Below are 19,601 nucleotides of genomic sequence, written 5' to 3'. Positions count from 1 at the left end.
TGGAAAAGGAAATGGGAACCCCGGTATTCTTGCTGGGAGAATGCCATGAACAGAGAAGACGGGTGGGTTATAGTCCATGAGGTCTCAAAGAGTCAGACACAACTGAGTGAGCACACTAATGCAGGAGACGCAAGAGACTTGGGTTCAATCCCTGGGTTGGGAAGACCTCCTGGAGGATGAGGAAATGCCAACCCACTCCAGTATGCATTGTTTAATCCCTTCATCCTCAGACTTCACCATCAACATAACACTATAGGAATGTGAGATTTAAAATAAATTCTGCCATATCTCTACAAATGACCCAATTTCATTCCTATACCTAGAGTCTATCATACAGAGCGAAGTAAGTCAGAAGGAGAAAAACAAATACCGTATATTAACAGATGAACGGAATCTAGAAAAATGGAACAGATAAACCTGGTCCCAGGGCACAGTCATAGAGACACAGACACAGAGAATGGACATGTATACATGGAAGGGAAGGGGAGGGTGGGAGGAACTGGGAGATTAGGACTGACATATATGCAGTAACATCTATAAAATAGATAGCCAATGGGAGCCTACTGTATTGCACAGGGAGCTCAGCTTTGTGCTCTGTGATGACCTAGAGCAGTGGGATGAGGGCGAGGGAGGCTCAAGAGCGAGGAGATATCTGTATACATATAGCTGATTCACTTCATTGTACAGCAGAAATTAGCATTGTAAACCATACTCCATTAAAACACACATAAACAATTATTTTGTACATCATTATAGGCATAGGAGTTAAAACTATGAAGAAAGAATACTTCTTTTTCTCAAGTTACAGGCAACCTAGCAGGAAGGGCCGGTGGTGGGGGCGGGGGGTGGGGGGCAAACAGGTGAGCTTAATAAATTCTACTATGGTGTAGGCACAATACTCCACAGTGATTTCAGCCCGTAGTGAAGCGATGCCTAAAGTAGGGCTGGAAAACAGACAAGACTTGCTGAAGAGTATGACTCTTCATGAGAAGTCTATATTGAGACTGAAGAAATTAATGGGAGCTGGCCACTTGGATGACCACATGAGACATCTGGGTGATGGCAAATATGGAGCAAATGGCTATTGCAATGGGGGAAGAAGAATCAAAGGACCAGAAGGCAGGCTGGATAGACAGAGGCCTCCATAGATTAGGGAAGAAATTATCCTCAGGCCATAAGGAACCTATGAGGGAGTTTCCACCAGATTCACGTTATGGAAATATTTGGCTGCAAGTGAAATAGGACTGCTGCTGCTGCTGCTAAGTCGCTTCAGTCGTGTCCGACTCTGTGCGGCCCCATAGACGGCAGCCCACCAGGGTCCTCCGTCCCTGGGATTCTCCAGGCGAGAACACTGCAGTGGGAAATAGGACTAGAGACAGAGATACCATTTAGGAGACCACGGTAGACATCTAGAGCTTTGTGTGACATTGATTAGGGAGATTGCTACTGCAGGTGAATTTGCCTGAGGCAAAATTAATTTCCCAGTAGATAACTAGGACAAAACGCAGGCCTGGGACTAGGCTAAAACATGCAATTGCCTTGGGCACAAAATTTAAGGAGGCACCAATAAATTCAGTAATCACAATAAATAATACTTAGAGCAGTATTTTCAGTAACAGATGTAAAACATCCATGATGAACAAAACATCGAACATTTAAACAATGACCGTAACTGAGTTCTTTGGGGATGTGTGTAAAAACAGACCAATTCCCCACACAATGGGTTTCTTCTTCATCTTACCTGGAGAATTTAAGTTTATTCACTCACCGCAGCTAACCAGCTAACTCACCTCGGAAGCCGAGACATAATGCCGGCTGACAAAGAGGCTAAGGCATCATCCAAGCCGCCTGATGGCTTCCCTTTGCGAATCCAGCTGACAACCAGCTCAAGCAGCATCAAGGAAATGAAAAATGGAGTTGCCTGGAAAGGAAATCGCAGAAGAGAGATGCTATTGTGCTTGGTATGAAATTCTTCCAAGTTTCCTGATTAGTCATTCCCGATGTGGGAGGCCCAGAGTGACAGTTCATAGCAGAAAAGGTACGAACCTATCCTCGGGGGTTACTTCCTCCCAACAGGCAAAGAAATCTGTTTATTTCAGACACACACTAACAAGGTACTCCAAGTCTATCATCTGATTTGGATACAAAATATAACCATAGAGGCTTCCCTGGCAGCTCAGTGGTGGAGAATCCGTCTGCCAATGCGGGAGACATGGGTTCGATCCCTGGTCCAGGAAGTGTCCACATGCTGCAAGGCAACTAGGCCTATGTGCCACAACTATTGAGCCTGTGTTCAAGAGCCCAGGAGCCGCAACTACTGAGCCCAGTTGCCACAACTACTGAAGCCCATGCGCCCTGTAACCCCCCAGCAAAAGAAGTCACTGCAATGAGAAGCCTTCACACCACAGCTAGAGAGTAGCCCCTACTTGCAACAATGAGAGAAAAGCCTGTGCAACAAGGAAAACCCAGCACAGCCAAAATAAATAAATATATTTTTAAAAGAAAGAAATATAACCATAGATATAACCACAATAATTCTGCCAAGAAAATACAAAAGATTAGGCAGGACATGTTTCAAGGTCTAAAAAATACTTTTTAAAATAAGGGCAATAATCAGAAATCTATCAATACACTACAAAGATAAGGTCCACTTTAAATCACTTTCCTTAAAGATGTGCATGATATTTTTCATATTAGAATGACAGGAATCACAAAATTGAAATTGTAGGAATACACACTACTATATCGGAGAAGGCAATGGCACCCCACTCCAGTACTCTTGCCTGGAAAATCCCATGGGCAGAGAAGCCCGGTAGGCTGCAGTCCATGGGGTCGCCAAGAGTCAGACACAACTGAGCGACTTCACTTTCACTTTTCACTTTCATGCATTGGAGAAGGAAATGGCAGCCACTCCAGTGTTCTTGCCTGGAGAATCCCAGGGACAGGGGAGCCTGGTGGGCTGCCGTCTATGGGGTCGCACTGAGTCGGACACGACTGAAGTGACTTAGGAGCAGCAGCAGCAGCACACTACTATATATAAAATATACAGCTAATAAGGACCTACTGTATAGCATATGGAGAATTCTTCTCAGTACTGTGTAAGATCTATATGGGAAAAGAATCTTTAAAAGAATGGATATGTATATGTATAACGGATACACTTTGTGGTACAGCAGAAACTAATCAACACTGTAAATCAATTATACTCTAATAAAATGTTGAAAAAAATTGAAACTGTAGGAACAAAAAATTTTGCTTCTGAGTATTTCAGAGAATGAGATCATTTTAAACATTTTAGACATCATTCAAGTTTTATTCATTCAGTTTTTTCTTATAGAAAAAAATCATCTATAATTGATGACAAATATCAGGCTAGGTTTGATGTCATAATATAAAATAATAATGATTTATAAAGATGTGAGTACCACATTCTTTCCTTAAAAAATCAGAAAGGGGTAATATAAAATCCTGAAAAAATTAAGGCATTCTCTCATTTGAAAGTTGATCATGAGTACTGAAATTTTCTAAACCCAAAGCCTAAGAACATATTTTCTGATGTCATTTTCTTTTCTATTTCTGGTCTGAACTAGTAAGTGTTTTAGGAACAACTCTGACAGGGTGGGGAACTTCAGTATTCAAGTTCTAATTCTGGATATTTCCACTTCCAATCGTGGCCAGTAACCAGAAGTGAAAAGTGCCTCTGAACACTTAAGAGTTTCAAAGAAAACTTGGTTTAAGTTCAAACTTAGGAAATCAGGGTTGAATTCTCAGCTGTGTATCCATTCTGCAGAACCACCCTGCTTAAAGCAACAACAACAACAACAAAACAGGAAATCATTTCCTGGGAGGAGGTAGACAAGTTTTCCTTTAGAAACAAAATTGTTAACAAAGTTTACTGATACCACATAACCATTGGATACTGAGCTTCTAACAGCTAAATTTGTAATGCCACTGTGTCCCAGAAAACTTTTTAAAGTTTTATCAGATTCTGGAGTGACATTTCAGGGAAGAGAAAATTTAACAGGAAGAGATGGTTATGGATATTGTACAGAAATTCAATTCAAGTGGAAATTCTACTTTTCCCTCATGCTTTGTTTTGAAACTGTTTTTATTAGAATTATTTGAAGAATGGACATGAATGAAACCCCACACTGTGTTTAAGTTACTTCTTATTAAGAGAAAAGCAAGAGCAGCCTCTTCCCAGAGAGCCTCACCTTCCGTACATAATCAGGCACCTCTTCCAGGGTTTGGAATGACGTTTCACTGGGCTTCATCACATAAAACATCATGCGAATCCCCTGGGAAACCGAAACATCCTGTTGGGCTTCTGGGTTCTTCATCTCTGCCCTTGTCTGACTCCCAGCTGGAGAGTATTTGTGCTTCAGTGGTTGAAGCCAGAGGCTGAACACAGAGAACGAGCTGTGCTGCACGGATCAAGCCCTCTGTCAGAGAGAGACCCGTGAGGAACAAAGCCCCACGGAGCAGAGCCAACAGCAGAGTCTGTGTGCAGACGGGGTGTGACGAGACAGGAAAGAACAAGGATCAATCAGGAACGAGTTCAGAGTTCAGAGGGCGCTGACCCAGAAGCCGCCCACGGTCAGGAGGGGAAGAGGAGGAAGGGCTTCTGCCCAGATCACAGATAAACAATAGAGTTTAGCTGCAGGTGGAGTAATTTATCACTAAAAAAAGAGAAATAAACAAAAAACCCACATGATACCTCCTTGAAGAGAAGGAACAAAGTGATGGCAAGTGAAAGTTCGTTCTGAAAAAGTAGGTGGAAATTCAAGATGCAAATCACATGAGGAAAATATTATACCTGTTTTTCTCTCCCTTTGGACATTCACATTGGCCTCAGGTTTGTAGTCTCCCAAGAGTGTCACATTTTCTGAGAAACAAGGTGTTCTGATCTCAGGTAATAAGACTAACCTCAAAAGCCAATAAGCACCAAATATATCTTACTGGTGTCTGCCTATGTATTCCTGCATCTGTATCATGTTCACATCTGAATGTTTGCAAACCAATTTAAGGGCATGCCGACTATTCACATCTGTATTCTTCTTAGTGCTAATGGGGATTTGGATTGAAGCAGCAGTTAAGGTGTTGCTGAGAGACCTTATCTCTGTTTTCCAGGAGGAGCATGGGTTGTTTGTGCCACTTAGGTAGGCTAAAAGGCACTTAACTGACTGCATCACCAATGAGTAAGTGAAGCTTTCCAAATCAGTCAAAGGCTATGGACATCCTTTGATTCCCACCTCATCTTTCAAAAATGTTTATGTAGATGTAATTAGGTTATTGACACATGACTGTCCTCAGAGAAATAAACAGACACTATAGATAAGCAACAAATAAATTGCTACCCAGAGACACTATTAACATTTTGATGTATGTATAATTAGTTCCACTATCATATGACATGCTTATTACTAAAAATCACTACACTATGCAAGTCTGTACAATAAAAAACCATGGGGCTAATGAGAAAAATGGGATTACAATGCAATACTCAAAACTTCTTAATGGTCAACAAGGAGAAAAAAATCAGAACCTAATAAAAATGGTAGCACACTTTTTATACATGTATGTATTGACTTAAAATATATAACATGAAAGCTGCAAGTTAAATTTTATTTGGGGCAAAATGAGGACAATAGCCCAGGACACAGCATTTCAGATAGCTCTAAGAAGCTTCTCCAAAGAGGTAGGGGGAAAGGTCAGTATATATGTGATTTTGATGAGGGCGACTACATGCAATCAAGCATATATTTTTTGCAGAAAGTTTCTGCTACTTTTGAGAAGCTCGCTGCTAGTCACAAGGAACAGATGTAATCAAGGAGTTTAGTGTTTTTCTAGTTTGAGAATATACAAGAATTGGGCTTCTAAAAATATCTCACTATCTGAAGACCTGTTCTGCCAGTTTTCCCAGAGCACAGAGTGCCTCATTTCTGCTCTCCACCTTGAACTCCTTTCAGGGGGTGATGAAAATCATCCGCTGCAGCAGCACATTATTTAATCCTTACAGAGGTACATGCCAAGTGCCAGTTTGTAGCTGGGCACATGTTATATGATGAAGAAATGCATAAAAACTACAATATGGTATTTCATCTTGAAAAAGATCTGACCTGACCTTTGTTTGTGGAAGCTAGTCTTGGAAGACTTGTCCATTGTACTACAGAGTATGAAGGAGGCTTATCTGAAACCATATAGCAAGCTGTAAAACCAGGGATCTGGATACAATGGCTCACAACACTGAGTCAGACTTGTGGACAGTGGCAGATGTTTAAGGCACATGCATTAAACATGTGTGCATTTTGTGTCTCCCTAAGCTTTTCTGTTCTTCCATATATTCTTGCCACCTGTTTTTAATCTCTTCTGCCTCTGTTAGGTCCTTACCATTTCTGTCCTTTATCACGCCCATCCTTGCTTGAAATGTTCCCTTGATATCTGTGGTAAGAATACACATTGGAACTATACCAAAAAGATCTTACTGACCTGGATAACCGTGATGGTGTAGTCACCCACCTAGAACCAGACATCCTGGAGTGGAGTGTGAAGTCAAGTAACGTTTCTTATGATTCTTATGAAGCATTACTACAAACAAAGCTAGTGGAGGTGACAGAATTCCAGCTGAGCTATTTAAAATCCTCAAAGATGATGCTGTGAAATTGCTGCACTCAATATGTCAGCAGATTTGGAAAACTCAGCAGTAGCCACAGGACTGGAAAAGATCAATTTTCATTCCAATCCCAAAGAAGGGCAATGCCAAACAATGTTCAGCCTATCAGATAATTGTGCTCATTTCACATGCTTGCAAGGTAATGCTCAAAATTCTCCAAGCCAGGCTTCAAAAAGTCATGAACCAAGAACTTCCAGATGTTCAAGCTGGATTTATAAAAGGCAGAGGAACCAGAGATCAAATTGCCAGCATCCACTGGAATATATAAAAAGCAAGGGAATTCCAGAAAAACATCTACTTCTACTTCATTGACTACACTAAAGCCTTTGATTGTGTGGATCACAACAAACTGTGGAATATTCTTAAAGAGATGGGAATACCAAACCACCTTACCTGTCTCTTGAGAAACCTGTAGGCGGGTCAAGAAGCAATAATTATAACCTTACATGGAACAACAGACTGGTTCAAAATTGGGAAAGAAGTATGTCAAGGCCGTATTTTGTCATTCTGTTTCTTAACTTATATGCAGATGATATCATGTAAAATGTCATGTTGGATCAATCAGAAGCTTGAATCAAGCTGGGAAAAACATCAATAACCTCATATATGCAGATAATACCATTCTAATGGCAGACAGTGAAGAGGAACTAAAGAGCCTCTTGATTAGGGTGAAAGAGGAGAGTGAAAAACTGTCTTAAAACTCAACATTCAAAAACCTAAGATCATGGCATCCAGTCCCATCACTTCGTGGCAAATAGGTAGGGAAAAAGTTGGAAAGAGTGACAGATTTTATTTTCTTAGGCCCCAAAATCACTGTAGGCCATGACTATGGTCATGAAATGAAAGGACACTTGCTCTTTGGAAGGAAAGCTATGACAAATGTAGACAGCATATTAAAAACCAAAGACATCACTTTGATGACAAAGGTCCATATAGTCAAAGCTATGATTTTTTTTCAGTATTCATGTATGGATGTGATATTTAGACTGTAAAGAGGACCAGTGCTGATGAACTGATGCTTTTGAATGATGGTGCTGGAGAAAACTCTTGCGAGTCCCTTGGACAGCAAGGAGATCAATCCAGTAGATGCTAAAGGAACCAGCCCTAAATATGCATCAGAAGGCACTGGAAGGACTGATGCTGAAGCGGAAACTCCAGTACTTTGGCACATGATGCAAAGAGCCAACTCATTGGAAAAGGCCCTGATGTTGGGAAGTATTGAGGCCAGGAGGAGAAGGAGATGACAGAAGATGAAATCTTTGGATGGCATCACCAATTCAAAGGATATGAGTTTGAGCCAGCTCCAGAAGATAGTGAAGGGCAGGGAAGTCTGTTCCAGTCCATGGGGTCACAAAGAGTCGGACACAACTTAGCAATTCAACAACAATAATAACAAGCCTTTTGGTTCAGTTAGGTACTACCTTTAGCATTCACCTGGAACTCTCCCGGACAAAATCACAGACACACACATAGAAGGCATGTTCAAAGTATTCCATAATATATTAATCCTTTTGGAGCAAATTTGCACTTTCAAAATATTGCAGAACTGCCTGTACTTTCAGGGGGATTCCCATTACAAATGAACACATACAGAAATATATGTTTAATAAAAGTGATCATATTAGACACAATGCTTTATTACCTGCTTTAAGAATGTTTTGAAATTACAAATGTTATGCATCATGGGAAAAATCCAAGCACTTAGGTATATAAAGTGAAAAGACTTTTAAAAATAAATGAATAAAGTCAAAAGTAGGTGCAGCCCTTCCCCTCAAAAGATTCACATACATGCCTCCCTTCTACTTCACACTAATAACCTATCCTGATAGGCATTTTGTCATACCTGTTTTTCCCTACAAAGGTTAAATATTATCACATTATCATTTAATATTTAAACATACACATTGTTTTGTTTAAAAAAAACTGTTCATACTAAACAAAGGTGTAGGTAAAGTATTTTTAAATTAAAAAAAATGATACAGTAACTTTCCTTCTTGGAGTCAGCAACTTATCAGTAACATTCTTCCACTCAGTATATGTTAATATAGCTTTTTTTTTTTTTAACTAGCTGCACAGTTGTATGCACATTCCAAGCAGGCAATCAAAATAATTTAATGCATTTAAAGTAGAGAATTTTAATGCAAATAATTAATTACAGAGATAATGAAAGAAGTAAAAAAAGCCAAATGGGAATAAAGAGAATCTAAAGATTAATATCAATAGGAAACCACTCCTCCAAGCCCTTCTCCAGGGGATCTTCCCAACCCAGGGATTGAATCCAGGTTTCCCACATTGCAGGTAGATTCTTTACTGACTGAACCACCAGGGAAGCTCAAGAAACCACTAGCACTCAAACTATAGGCACAAAAAGAGGAGGTCAGGTGAATAGAGCTTGAGGACTGTGGTCACCCAGGGGAAAAGCACCATGATGGGCCTGTCAGGTAAGAGCAGAGAGGGAACAAAAATAGGTTCTGTGGCTTCTCAGTTCTTCCTGCAAACCAACATTTCAGCAGTACTTCCCGTTAACCTAAAGGAGCCCAAAGCCAGGTGAGGAAGGATCCTAGGAAAACAAGTCTGCAGGAGTGGCCCTGGAGAGCACAGAAGAGAAGGAGAAGGGGAGGACTGGATCTAAGGAAAAAGTCAACCAAGGATTAGCATACCATTGCAACTTAACTGTTTCTCCATCGTCGTGAAGTTATGTGTAGTCTTGCGGTTAGGCCAATAAATTTAATGCAGCAACGAACATCACAGTATAAATACCTTGAACATTTGTGCACATTTTTGAATTAAGTAGATTTCTAGCAGTGGAATTATGTTGTTGAAGGCTTTATAAAATTTATATCTTGCTAGCCACTGCCAAATTCACTGCCAAAACTGCATTTCCCTCTTGCTTAACACTGGCTACTATCAATCTTTTACAGTTTTCAGCCAATTGATTGGTGAAAAATGACATCTTGTTTTAATTTGCATTTCCCCAGGAACGTGGAAAATCTTTTCAATACATTAGCCATTTGTTTTCCTTTGTGTGTGCTTTATTTTTTAATATATGTTGCACATGATTTTATTATATTGTCTTTCTGTATTGATTTATAGGCTATGTCTATTCTATATATGTGTATATGTCTCTCATATATGTGGCAAATGTTCTTTCAGTTTTTATGTTTATTTTAACTTTGCTATAACTATGCTGTCAAATAGCAATTGCAACTTTCTCTGTGCTATTATCTTATCTTTTATTACCTCTGCTTTTGGGTCCTGCTCATATTTTTTTTTTAACTAGAATTCTATAAAAATGATCATTTACATTTCAGGTGCTATTTTTTTAGTTAACTGGAATTTGGTTTTGTATATGTCATGAAGTTTTTGTTATTTCATGTTATATCCTCCCTAACTGCCTTTGGTGGATCCCAGTTCTTCCCATACCAAGAATTAGAGTCAATATTTTTCATATATTTGTCTGCTTAGCAGGACTCTTTTCAGGCTCTCTACTCAGTTCCACTGATCTATCTATTCTCACACCGGTACCCAGCTCTCTTAATTATTGCATTATCATAATAAATTCTGGTAACCGGTAGAACAATTGCTCATTTTTGAATTTTGTTTTTCAGAAACTTAAAATGACTTTTTTCACATTTGCTCTTGTGACCCTATTAAGACAAAACTTGACAGAATTCTATCAGTATTTTAACTGGAACCTCATTGCACCCGATTGATTTAGAAGGACTTACATCACAGGAACTCGGTCAGCTTGCCTGGAACAAGTGAACCTATCTACTACAATCATTTGAACTTAGCTCACTATTTAAATGATGCCAATGCTCACTGCCAATCTTTGTATTCCTTATTTCTCCATTCTTATTTTTTTGTACTGGCTTAGATTCAAAAGTTATCTTTCTTTTTTTTCCGAAGTTTACACATATGATTGTATGTTTTACTAAATATATTTTCTTACCTATATATGTGAGGAATAATACAGCTAAATATAAATCTCTAATTCAAAATTTTGGTCCCCTCTGAAAATTCAACAGAGGTAGGAACTTTCACTGCAAATCTGTTAGGTAGAGCAAAGGCATGAAGAACAAACGATGTTAACACTTTACCTGAACCAAAAAGAGGAAGTGCAAGATATCTCCAGGTGCCTTTCTGTCCAAATATCTTGGTCAGAACTTCCTAGTCAATGGGGCCCTGCTGACAGTCCCTTCTTTAATCCAATTAAAGTGAAAATGGTTGGAGAGTGCCTGATATGAGTAACAAATGTCTCATGAGAACGCAAGGCATGAAAACATGCTGCTCTTTTGTGCCCACATTTGCCACTTGCAAATAACTCAGTACAAAAAGACATCAGAAACTTTCTGTCAAGAAAAAAAAAAAAGTCATTTAAAGGACTTCTCTCGTGATCCAGTGGCTAAGACTCTGTAATCTCACTGCAGAGGTGGCCAGGTTCAATCACTCATCAGAAAACTAGATCACACATGCTGTAACTGAGAGTTCTCATGCCACAACTAAAGATTCTGCACGCCGCAACTAAGACTTTGTACAGCCAAAATAAATAAATGAATCAAAAGTCATTTTTAAAACTGATTAGGAACCTCTCATGATATTGTCCATTGATAATGCCCATTCAGTTCAGTTCAGTTCAGTCTCTCAGTCGTGTCCAACTCTTTGCAATCCCATGAACCGCAGCACGCCATGCCTCCCTGTCCATCACCAACTCCCAGAGTCCACCTAAACCCATGTCCATCAAGTCGGTGATGCCATCCAACCATCTCATCCTCTGTTGTCTCCTTCTCTTGCTTTAATTCTTTCCCAGCATCAGGGTCTTTTCCAGTGAGTCAGTTCTTCGCATCAGGTGGCCAAAGTATTGGAGTTTCAGCTTCAGCATCAGTCCTTCCAATGAACACCCAGGACTGATCTCCTTTAGGATGGACTGGTTGGATCTCCTTGCAATCCAAGGTACTCTCAAGAGTCTTCTCCAACACCATACTTCAAATGTATCAATTCTTTGGCACTCAGCTTTCTTCTCAGTCCAACTATCACATCCGTACATGACCACTGGAAAAACCATAGGTTTGACTAGATGGACCTTTGTTGGCAAAGTAATATCTCTGCTTTTGAATATGCTATCTAGGTTGGTCATAACCTTCCTTCCAAGGAATAAGCGTCTTTTAATTTCATGGCTGCAATCACCATCTGCAGTGATTTTGGAGCCCAGAAAAATAAAGTCTGACACTGTTTCCCCATCTATTTCCCATGAAGTGATGGGACCAGATGCCATGATCTTCGTTTTCTGAATGTTGAGCTTTAAGCCAACTTTTTCACTCTCCACTTTCACTTTCATCAAGAGGCTTTTGAGTTCCTCTTCACTTTCTCCCATAAGGGTGGTGTCATCTGCATATCTGAGGTTATTAATATTTCTCCTGGCAATCTTGATTCCAGCTTGTGCTTCCTCCAGCCCAGCATTTCTCCTGATGTACTCTGCATATAAGTTAAATAAGCAGGATGACAATATGCAGCCTTGACGTACTCCTTTTCCTATTTGGAACCAGTTTGTTGTTCCATGTCCAGTTCTAACTGTTGCTTCCTGACCATGCATACAGAAATTACAGTAACTTGTGCAGGGAAAGTATAATATAAATAATTGTCAGCTATGATGGGGAACTGGAGTAATGATGGAGTGACCAATAAAATTGGAAGGAACTCTAAAGATTATAGGAAGAGCAGATGAAAGGAGCAGCCACTACCTCTAGGACTGGACTAAGGGACTTGCTGGAAATTGTGTACAAAGATGGGACTGCAGCGTGATTCACTAGCTTGGACCCAGTTGGAGGCAATAAGAATCTCCTCACCCCCTTCCCTGTCCTTGGGATATATATAACTTCTGCACACCCTTCCCAAAGCCAGAGTCATTTTCAAGGACACAGTCTTGAGAGAGCAATGTGTTGTTGGTACATCTGGACTGACTAATGACTGAACCAATTAAAGACCTCATAAAAACTTTAAAAGACTCTGGCGTATGGGTGCAGAGATCTACTTGCTCTGTGGCTGCTGAAAACAAGCCTTGTATGAAAGTTTTCTTGCCTGTTGAACCTGCCACCTCCCAATCTGGAATGGTCTCTCTCTTTGGTCTCCTCTTGCCCTTCATGTATAGGGAACAGTTTCAGATTTCATCCAGGAAGCTTCCAAGGTTTCAAACCACACATCTGCCCTCTTGGATGATGAAGAAAGCTCTTTACCAGGAGTACTTCACCAAGGCACTTCCCTACAAAACCTCCTGAGTGAGTAAAGCTGCTGTTTGCCAAGCATTGCAGGAATTGGGCACTGGAGAATCCTCCTCTCCCCACCCAGTGCTGTGGGGCACTGCCAACTGAGTACAGGGCACTTTCCTTCAAAATAATGGTCCAGGGCCTACCCCCCAGCAAAGCCTAACATCATGTTGGATAGTACAGGGCTCAGATTCATTTTCACAGATCAGACAGTGTGGTATCAATTTTGAAAGACAAGAAGCAATACATTTATAACTAACATAATAAATTTATAACCTAACACTTTTTAGTAATTATAAAATGTTTTCTTCATCATAACCTCTTATGCATGTTGTACTTAGTCTCAATGTTCTTGAAATTATAAATCATGTAAAAATAATTTCCTAGGTGCTCACTGAATGAGAAGATTGGAGAGTTTCTATGTGTAGTTCTGTATTTTCTTTTAGTATGGAACATGTCAGATTAATGTGAAGTTTGAGTACAACTTTTTTCCCCCTAGTAATTTCTGGTTCTTGGATGCTCATAGAATATTTATATGCCCTCGAAATCAAATCATTTTGGTGTGTTGTTTCTTTGGTTGGAATATTTTAAAGTGGCAAGCCTCCCTAAACCTTAGATTCTAATCTTCCTTTCCTTTAAGGAAACTTTGTTACTATATTGTTGTCTATTATTTATGCTCCACTTCTCTTTTTACACTTCTTCACAAATGTGATTCACCTGCTTTGCAGATCCCATTTGTCTTTCACATTCACATATTGTACCTGACCATTTTCATCTGTTTTCTGATGCTCTCTGATTTGCTCAAGCTTATGCTTTAGGTTTATTTTTCTTCAGTGTTTCTTTTTTCCTTCTGGTTCTACTTTAAATTCTACAATAACATTATTTGTTTTCTTAAATCCTTTCCTGAACTCTCTTAGTACTACTATTTCTTATCATGCTAAGTGGCTTCTGACTCTGTGCGACCCCATAGACAGCAGCCCACCAGGCTCCCCCGTCCCTGGGATTCTCCAGGCAAGAACACTGGAGTGGGTTGCCATTTCCTTCTCCAAGGCATGAAAGTGAAAAGTGAAAGTGAAGTCACTCAGTCGTGTCCAACTCTTAGTGATCCCATGGACCGCAGCCTACCAGGCTCCTCTGTCCATGGGATTTTCCAAGCGAGAGTACTGGAGTGGGGTGCCATCGCCTTCTCCAATTTCTTATCATATAATCTCTTTTTTCTTCAAACTGATTTCCTATTTAATTTCTTCAATTGCATAAAACAGTCCTGTCTAAAATTCTTCTTATTTCCTGGGGCTGGTAATACTCAGGATGCTTAAACAGATGCCCTCCATCTACTTTTGTCAATCTCATTCCCTGGCCTCAACCTCAATTTATTTATCCTTGAATCCATATAGGTCTTTGGGGGCTTCCCCCTTCTCCCACCCCCCGCAAAACACACACACATACACGTGAAGGACTATATCTTCAGGTCTACTGTCACTTTGGAGTTTAGTTTTATCTTATCAATTCAACCTGACTGGGTGGAGGAGGAGCTCTGAACATGACTAGTCTGTACCAGTCTCTTCCTGGTTTTTCAGCCAGTTGGAACTGTTGTAGTGTTAGCCAGCTTTCTTGAATCTTCTCTTTGACCTATTTTACTCATACAAAAAGACCATTTAAGATATCCTTCTTATAATTTCTCTTTCTTGAGACTGGAGTGTCCATGGCCCATCACGGAGGGCTTCGTTTCCAGTCAACTAACCTTGTCCTTTGGTTTTAGGACAACTAGGGAAAATGAGAATTTGTTTATGGAACAGGTTCTCAGCCTTTGGGCTTTCTCTTCGGAGAGAAATTCTGTACTCCCCTCCAACCTGGGTGATAGCGTCCTCCTCTGCTGTCTTTGGCAACAAAAGCCAAAATGACTCCAACTCAACCAAGTCAGTCTTAGCCATAGTTCTCACCACCAGTCCTAACCACATGTAGATTACATGTGGTAATCCCCCCCACTGCTGTGGAGGGATCAAACTCTGCTTTTGCAAACCTGGCTTGGAGAAGTAGCTCATTGTGTAGTCTTCTTTCTATTAAGCATTAAGAATCACACATACAGTTGAGCTTCAAGGTGGCTGCAAGAAAGGTGACCCTCATTTTTTTTCTTTTTTCTTGGTGCTACCACAATTTTATCCCTCTGAATAAGGGGATATTTAGCTTGCCATTTACTCTAGAACTCATGAAGTCCTTTCTCTCTTATATTAACTTGCTAAAACTGTCTTAACAAAATGTCATAGACATGCTGACTTAAAACTCTATTTTCTCACAGTTCTGGAGGCTGGAAGTCCAAGATCCAAGTGCTGGCAGGTGTGGTATCTTCCCATGCCTCTCTCTTTGGCCTTTGACTGCTGTCTTTTCACCCTGTCCTCATATGACCTTTCCTTTGTGTACATATATACTTGTTGCCTCTCCTATTTTTGTAAAGCCACCAGGCCTATCAGATTAGGGCTCCACCCATAGGATATCATTTAATCATAGTTACTGATGTAAAGACCCTATCTCTAAATACAGTCATACTGGGGAGGAGGGAAGATTTCAACATATGAATTTGGTGGAGTCATCACTCATAACACCTCTTCATACATCCTTTTTACTCATTTGAGTGAAATTTCTGGGGATTAGACTGGAAACCTGCTCTAATATCACCATCTTTAAAAGTTCATTTTTCTAAGATGATAAAAACAATGTATGTTTGCTGTGAAAATATAGAAAATGGCAGAACATGAGAAAAAAAAGTAAACCAGTATAATCCCACCAATCAGTTTAGAGCCTTGTCAATATTTTAACATACATTTTACGTTTAAGGTATTTTTCAGGGACATTATTTTACATAGATGAGTTCACACGATGTATAAATTTAGGTCCATCTTTAGAAGTTACATGATGAATTACAAAGTCTCTAAATGGAAGATGTCTTGCTCTTCGAATCACTACTGAGAGGAGAACTATTCATCAATCAGAGCATTATGTAAGGAAAATTTATACTTACAATGTGCTTAAAAAAGCTTTGTTATTATTTGAGGCTGCTGCTAAGTCGCTTCAGTCGTGTCCGACTCTGTGCGACCCCATAGACGGTGGCCCACCAGGCTCCCCTTCCCTGGGACTCTCCAGGCAAGAACACTGGAGTGGGTTGCCATTTCCCTCTCCAATGCATGAAAGGGAAAAGTGAAAGTGAAGTCGCTCAGTTGTGTCCGACTCTCCGCGACCCCATGGTCTGTAGCCTACCAGGCTCCTCCGTGCATGGGATTCTCCAGGCAAGAGTACTGGAGTGGGGTGCCATTGCCTTCTCCATATTTGAGGCTGCTGCTGCTGCTAAGTCACTTCAGTCGTGTCCGACTCTGTGTGACCCCAAAGACGGCAGCCCACTAGGCTCCACCATCCCTGGGATTCTTCAGGCAAGAACACTGGAGTGGGTTGCCATTTCCTTCTCCAGTGCCCGAAAGGGAAAAGTGAAAGTGAAGTCGCTCAGTTGTGTCCGACTCTTAGCGACCCCATGGATTGCAGCCTACCAAGCTCCTCCCCATCCATGGGGTTTTCCAGGCAAGAGTACTGGAATGGAGTGCCATTGCCTTCTCCAATATTTGAGGCTAATGGTGGCCTAATATAGCAAAGGCATTGGAGGGTTTTGATCAGAAGAATCACATAATCTATAATAGGTATTTTAAAACCATCAATCTGGTTTCTATGTGAAGGATGGACTTTAGAAGAGGAGAATGAAAGCAAGGGAGTGTTCAGAAGTCACTGATCCTGTAGAGGCACTACACGTGGGTGACTTCCACTAGGAAGGCTTCAGTGGAAGTAGTGAGGACTGGAAAGATTCTGGATACATTTTGATGATAAAGCTAACAAGGTTTACTAACAGAAAGGATAAAGGAAGAGGCATAGTTTCAAAAATTTGGTTTAAGCAGATGAAAGAAGGCTGAGTGCCGAAGAACTGAGGCTTTCAAATTGCGATGCTGAAGAAGGCTCTTGAGCGTTCCTTGGACGCAAGATCAAACCAGTCAATCCCAAAGGAAATCAACCCTGAATATTCACTGGAAGGACTGATGCTGAAGCTGAAACTCCAATACTTTAGCTATCTGATATAAAGAACAGACTCATTGGAAAAGACCCTGATGCTGAGAAAGATTGAGGGCAAGAGGAGAAGGGGACAACAGACGATGAGATGATTGGATGGCATCATTGACTCAATGGACATGAGTCTGAGCAAACTCCAGGAGATAATGAAAGACAGTGAAGCCTGGTGTGCTTCTGTCTGTAGAGTGTCAAAAAGTCCAACATGACAGTGACTGAACAACAGCAAGAATGGAGTGGCTACTGACTATGATAGACAAACTGGGGGATTTGGCTTTACATATGATATGATCGCTATAGATATCTCAGTGGAGAAAGTTGTAGCAGCTGGATATATATATCTGCAGTTCAAAGCTCAAAATAGGGGAATTAGTTATGAATAGAAAGAAAAAACACCAGCAAGAGCAGAATAGTTACAAACCAAACGTAAGAATGATTTCCATATACAGATTCTACAATCATGTTCATATGCATGAACAATGTTCATTTTTATTTGAAAATCATGCCTAGCAGATTTCTTTTGTATAATACATTTATTTTATTTCTAATACAGAAAACTTAAAATATTATAATTGGCATATTATTATGAATAATCTCATTATGGAAGTAATCAAAAAGCTATAACTTATTCCTATATTATTAGTAATCATATACTTTTAATAGTAAGAAACTGCCAAACTGTTTTCCCAAGTGTTTAGCATTCTCACCAGTATGAGAGTTCCAGTCGCTCTGCATGCTTTATAGTGCTTGGTATATCCAGGATTATTTTTATTTTTCATTCTCTTTCTTGGATCTGTATGGCTGCATAATTTGTATAGACTATGTAAGTTGTCCTAATACAAAGTTTATTATCTTCATTCATATTTTATTCCTATATATTTGGAAAATATTTTTTTAGACTATAGCTATATGTTGCCCAATTTTCAATATTGTTTCTAAGAGTCTTTGAGGGCATCTCTGGTGGCTTAGATGGTAAAGAACCTGCCTGACAATGCAGGTAGACATAAGAGACGTGGGTCAATCCCTGGGTCAGGAATATCCCCTGGAGCAGGGAATGGCAACCCACCCCAGTATTCCTGCTTGGAGAATTTCATGGACAGAGAAGTCTGGCAGGCTATGGTCCATGGGGTCGCAAAGATTGGAACACAACTGAAGCGACTTAGCATGCATGCACAAGAGTCTTTGAATCCTTTTGTATTAAAATGGCACCGTATGAAACTTAGATCAACCTCTTTATTTTCTTAGATCAGATTTTATTACTTTTGGCCAAAGTCCTTTCCACGACTTAGAAGGCAAAGATCAGGTAGAACATGATCTTTAAAGAAATTTATGGCATGCACTTGAGTTCAGAGCATAAAAAACAAATAGTATTTCAGGAGTTATTTCTTTAAAATCCCATCAAGCTAATACATCTCATTGTTATTTTAACAGTAGTCAGTGCCAAAAGAGCAACTCAAATTCTGCACTCATATCAGTGTCTGAATGCATGTAACTCGTTCTTTATAGGATTGATTTTCAGTCAATGTTGGAATTAATCCAAATGCACAATACAGAATAAAAGAATGCGGAAGATCTCAAGAGTATTTCTTGAAATAGCTCAGGAGAGTCTCTACAAAGAGAAGGCTTTTTTTTGGGGGGGTGTGGATTAAGTTTGGGAAACAAAGTATTATATATATGTACTACTTAAAGGTTAATTTTGTATGTAGTAAATATTTTAAAACTTCCAACAAAACCAGCAACAAAGAAATTTATTTTAATTTGTTCAACTTGCAGTTTCTCAATTGTAATTCCCTAGAGAATGACTGTTAATCTAACACTTTCAAACACATCTGGGAATGTGTATGACAGTGCATGGTTTGGGAACTGCTGTCTTCCTTAGGGTGTCTTTGGGGCTGTTACTCTTGCAGGGTAAGAATGGCCACCCATCTTTGGTAATAGTAATTAATGCTCCCTGATTTGAGGCAAAAATCATGATAAAAGATGTATATTTCTGAAAATAAGTAAAAAGGCGACTTTAGTGTTCTACACTACCTACAAAAGTGTGTTTCTCATAACAGAGATCAGACAGAGTCCTTTACCTAAATATCCATCACAGGAATTGCTGCATGCTGATGAGAGGAGCTATGAACCTTCTCTTATGAAACAGAGTTGAAGCAATTCATCAAAACATAAATCCAGTTCTTATCATTCTCTATGACATACGGTTAAGAATTTCTCTCTAGTTTCAGCACCACGAAATAATGTATTTCTCCTGAACAGCATTTGCATTATTTAACTTTATGGATGTTATCCATCACCTACCTAACCATGTTTCCCACTTCAGATGGTTTAATATGTAGCTTAGTGCCAAATTCACAATAGAAATCCAGCAAGTGTGTAGAATCCAAGTGGGGGCATACAAAACCCACCCCTGGATCCACACTGATTCTGCCTACATTTTTCTTGCTTCGTTTTTATGACCTGTTTCACTTGTGTTTTATTAAGCTTTATTGAGTGTACTGGTGTAAGACGTTTTCATTCATTCTTGTCATGAAGTAAATAATTGTTTAATGATAATAGATTAT

At 39.8% G+C, this 19,601-nt stretch overlaps 1 protein-coding gene across 4 annotated transcripts in view; it reads right to left on the bottom strand.

Moving 5' to 3' along the window:
* The window catches only part of AGMO (alkylglycerol monooxygenase), a 438,246-nt gene that overhangs the window by 387,462 nt on the left and 31,183 nt on the right, over nucleotides 1-19,601 (bottom strand). For 3 of the 4 annotated variants that reach the window (XM_086397590.1, XM_086397591.1, XM_086397594.1), the window contains exons 1-2: nucleotides 4,215-4,468; nucleotides 1,791-1,921 (exon numbers count right to left, since the gene is read on the bottom strand). In XM_086397590.1, the coding sequence (XP_086253716.1) occupies nucleotides 1,791-1,921; nucleotides 4,215-4,340 (257 nt within the window). In that variant the 5' untranslated portion in view covers nucleotides 4,341-4,468. Of the gene's footprint in view, nucleotides 1-1,790; nucleotides 1,922-4,214; nucleotides 4,469-19,601 lie in introns of those variants that run through there. The other variant, XM_086397592.1, reaches the window with a different exon arrangement.

This window comes from Bos grunniens, chromosome 4 (assembly GCF_055505025.1).
Source record: "Bos grunniens cultivar Pamir isolate PY7600 chromosome 4, Bosgru_T2T1.0, whole genome shotgun sequence".
Taxonomy (NCBI): domain Eukaryota; kingdom Metazoa; phylum Chordata; class Mammalia; order Artiodactyla; family Bovidae; genus Bos; species Bos grunniens.
This window is presented reverse-complemented; position numbering and strand designations above follow the sequence as displayed.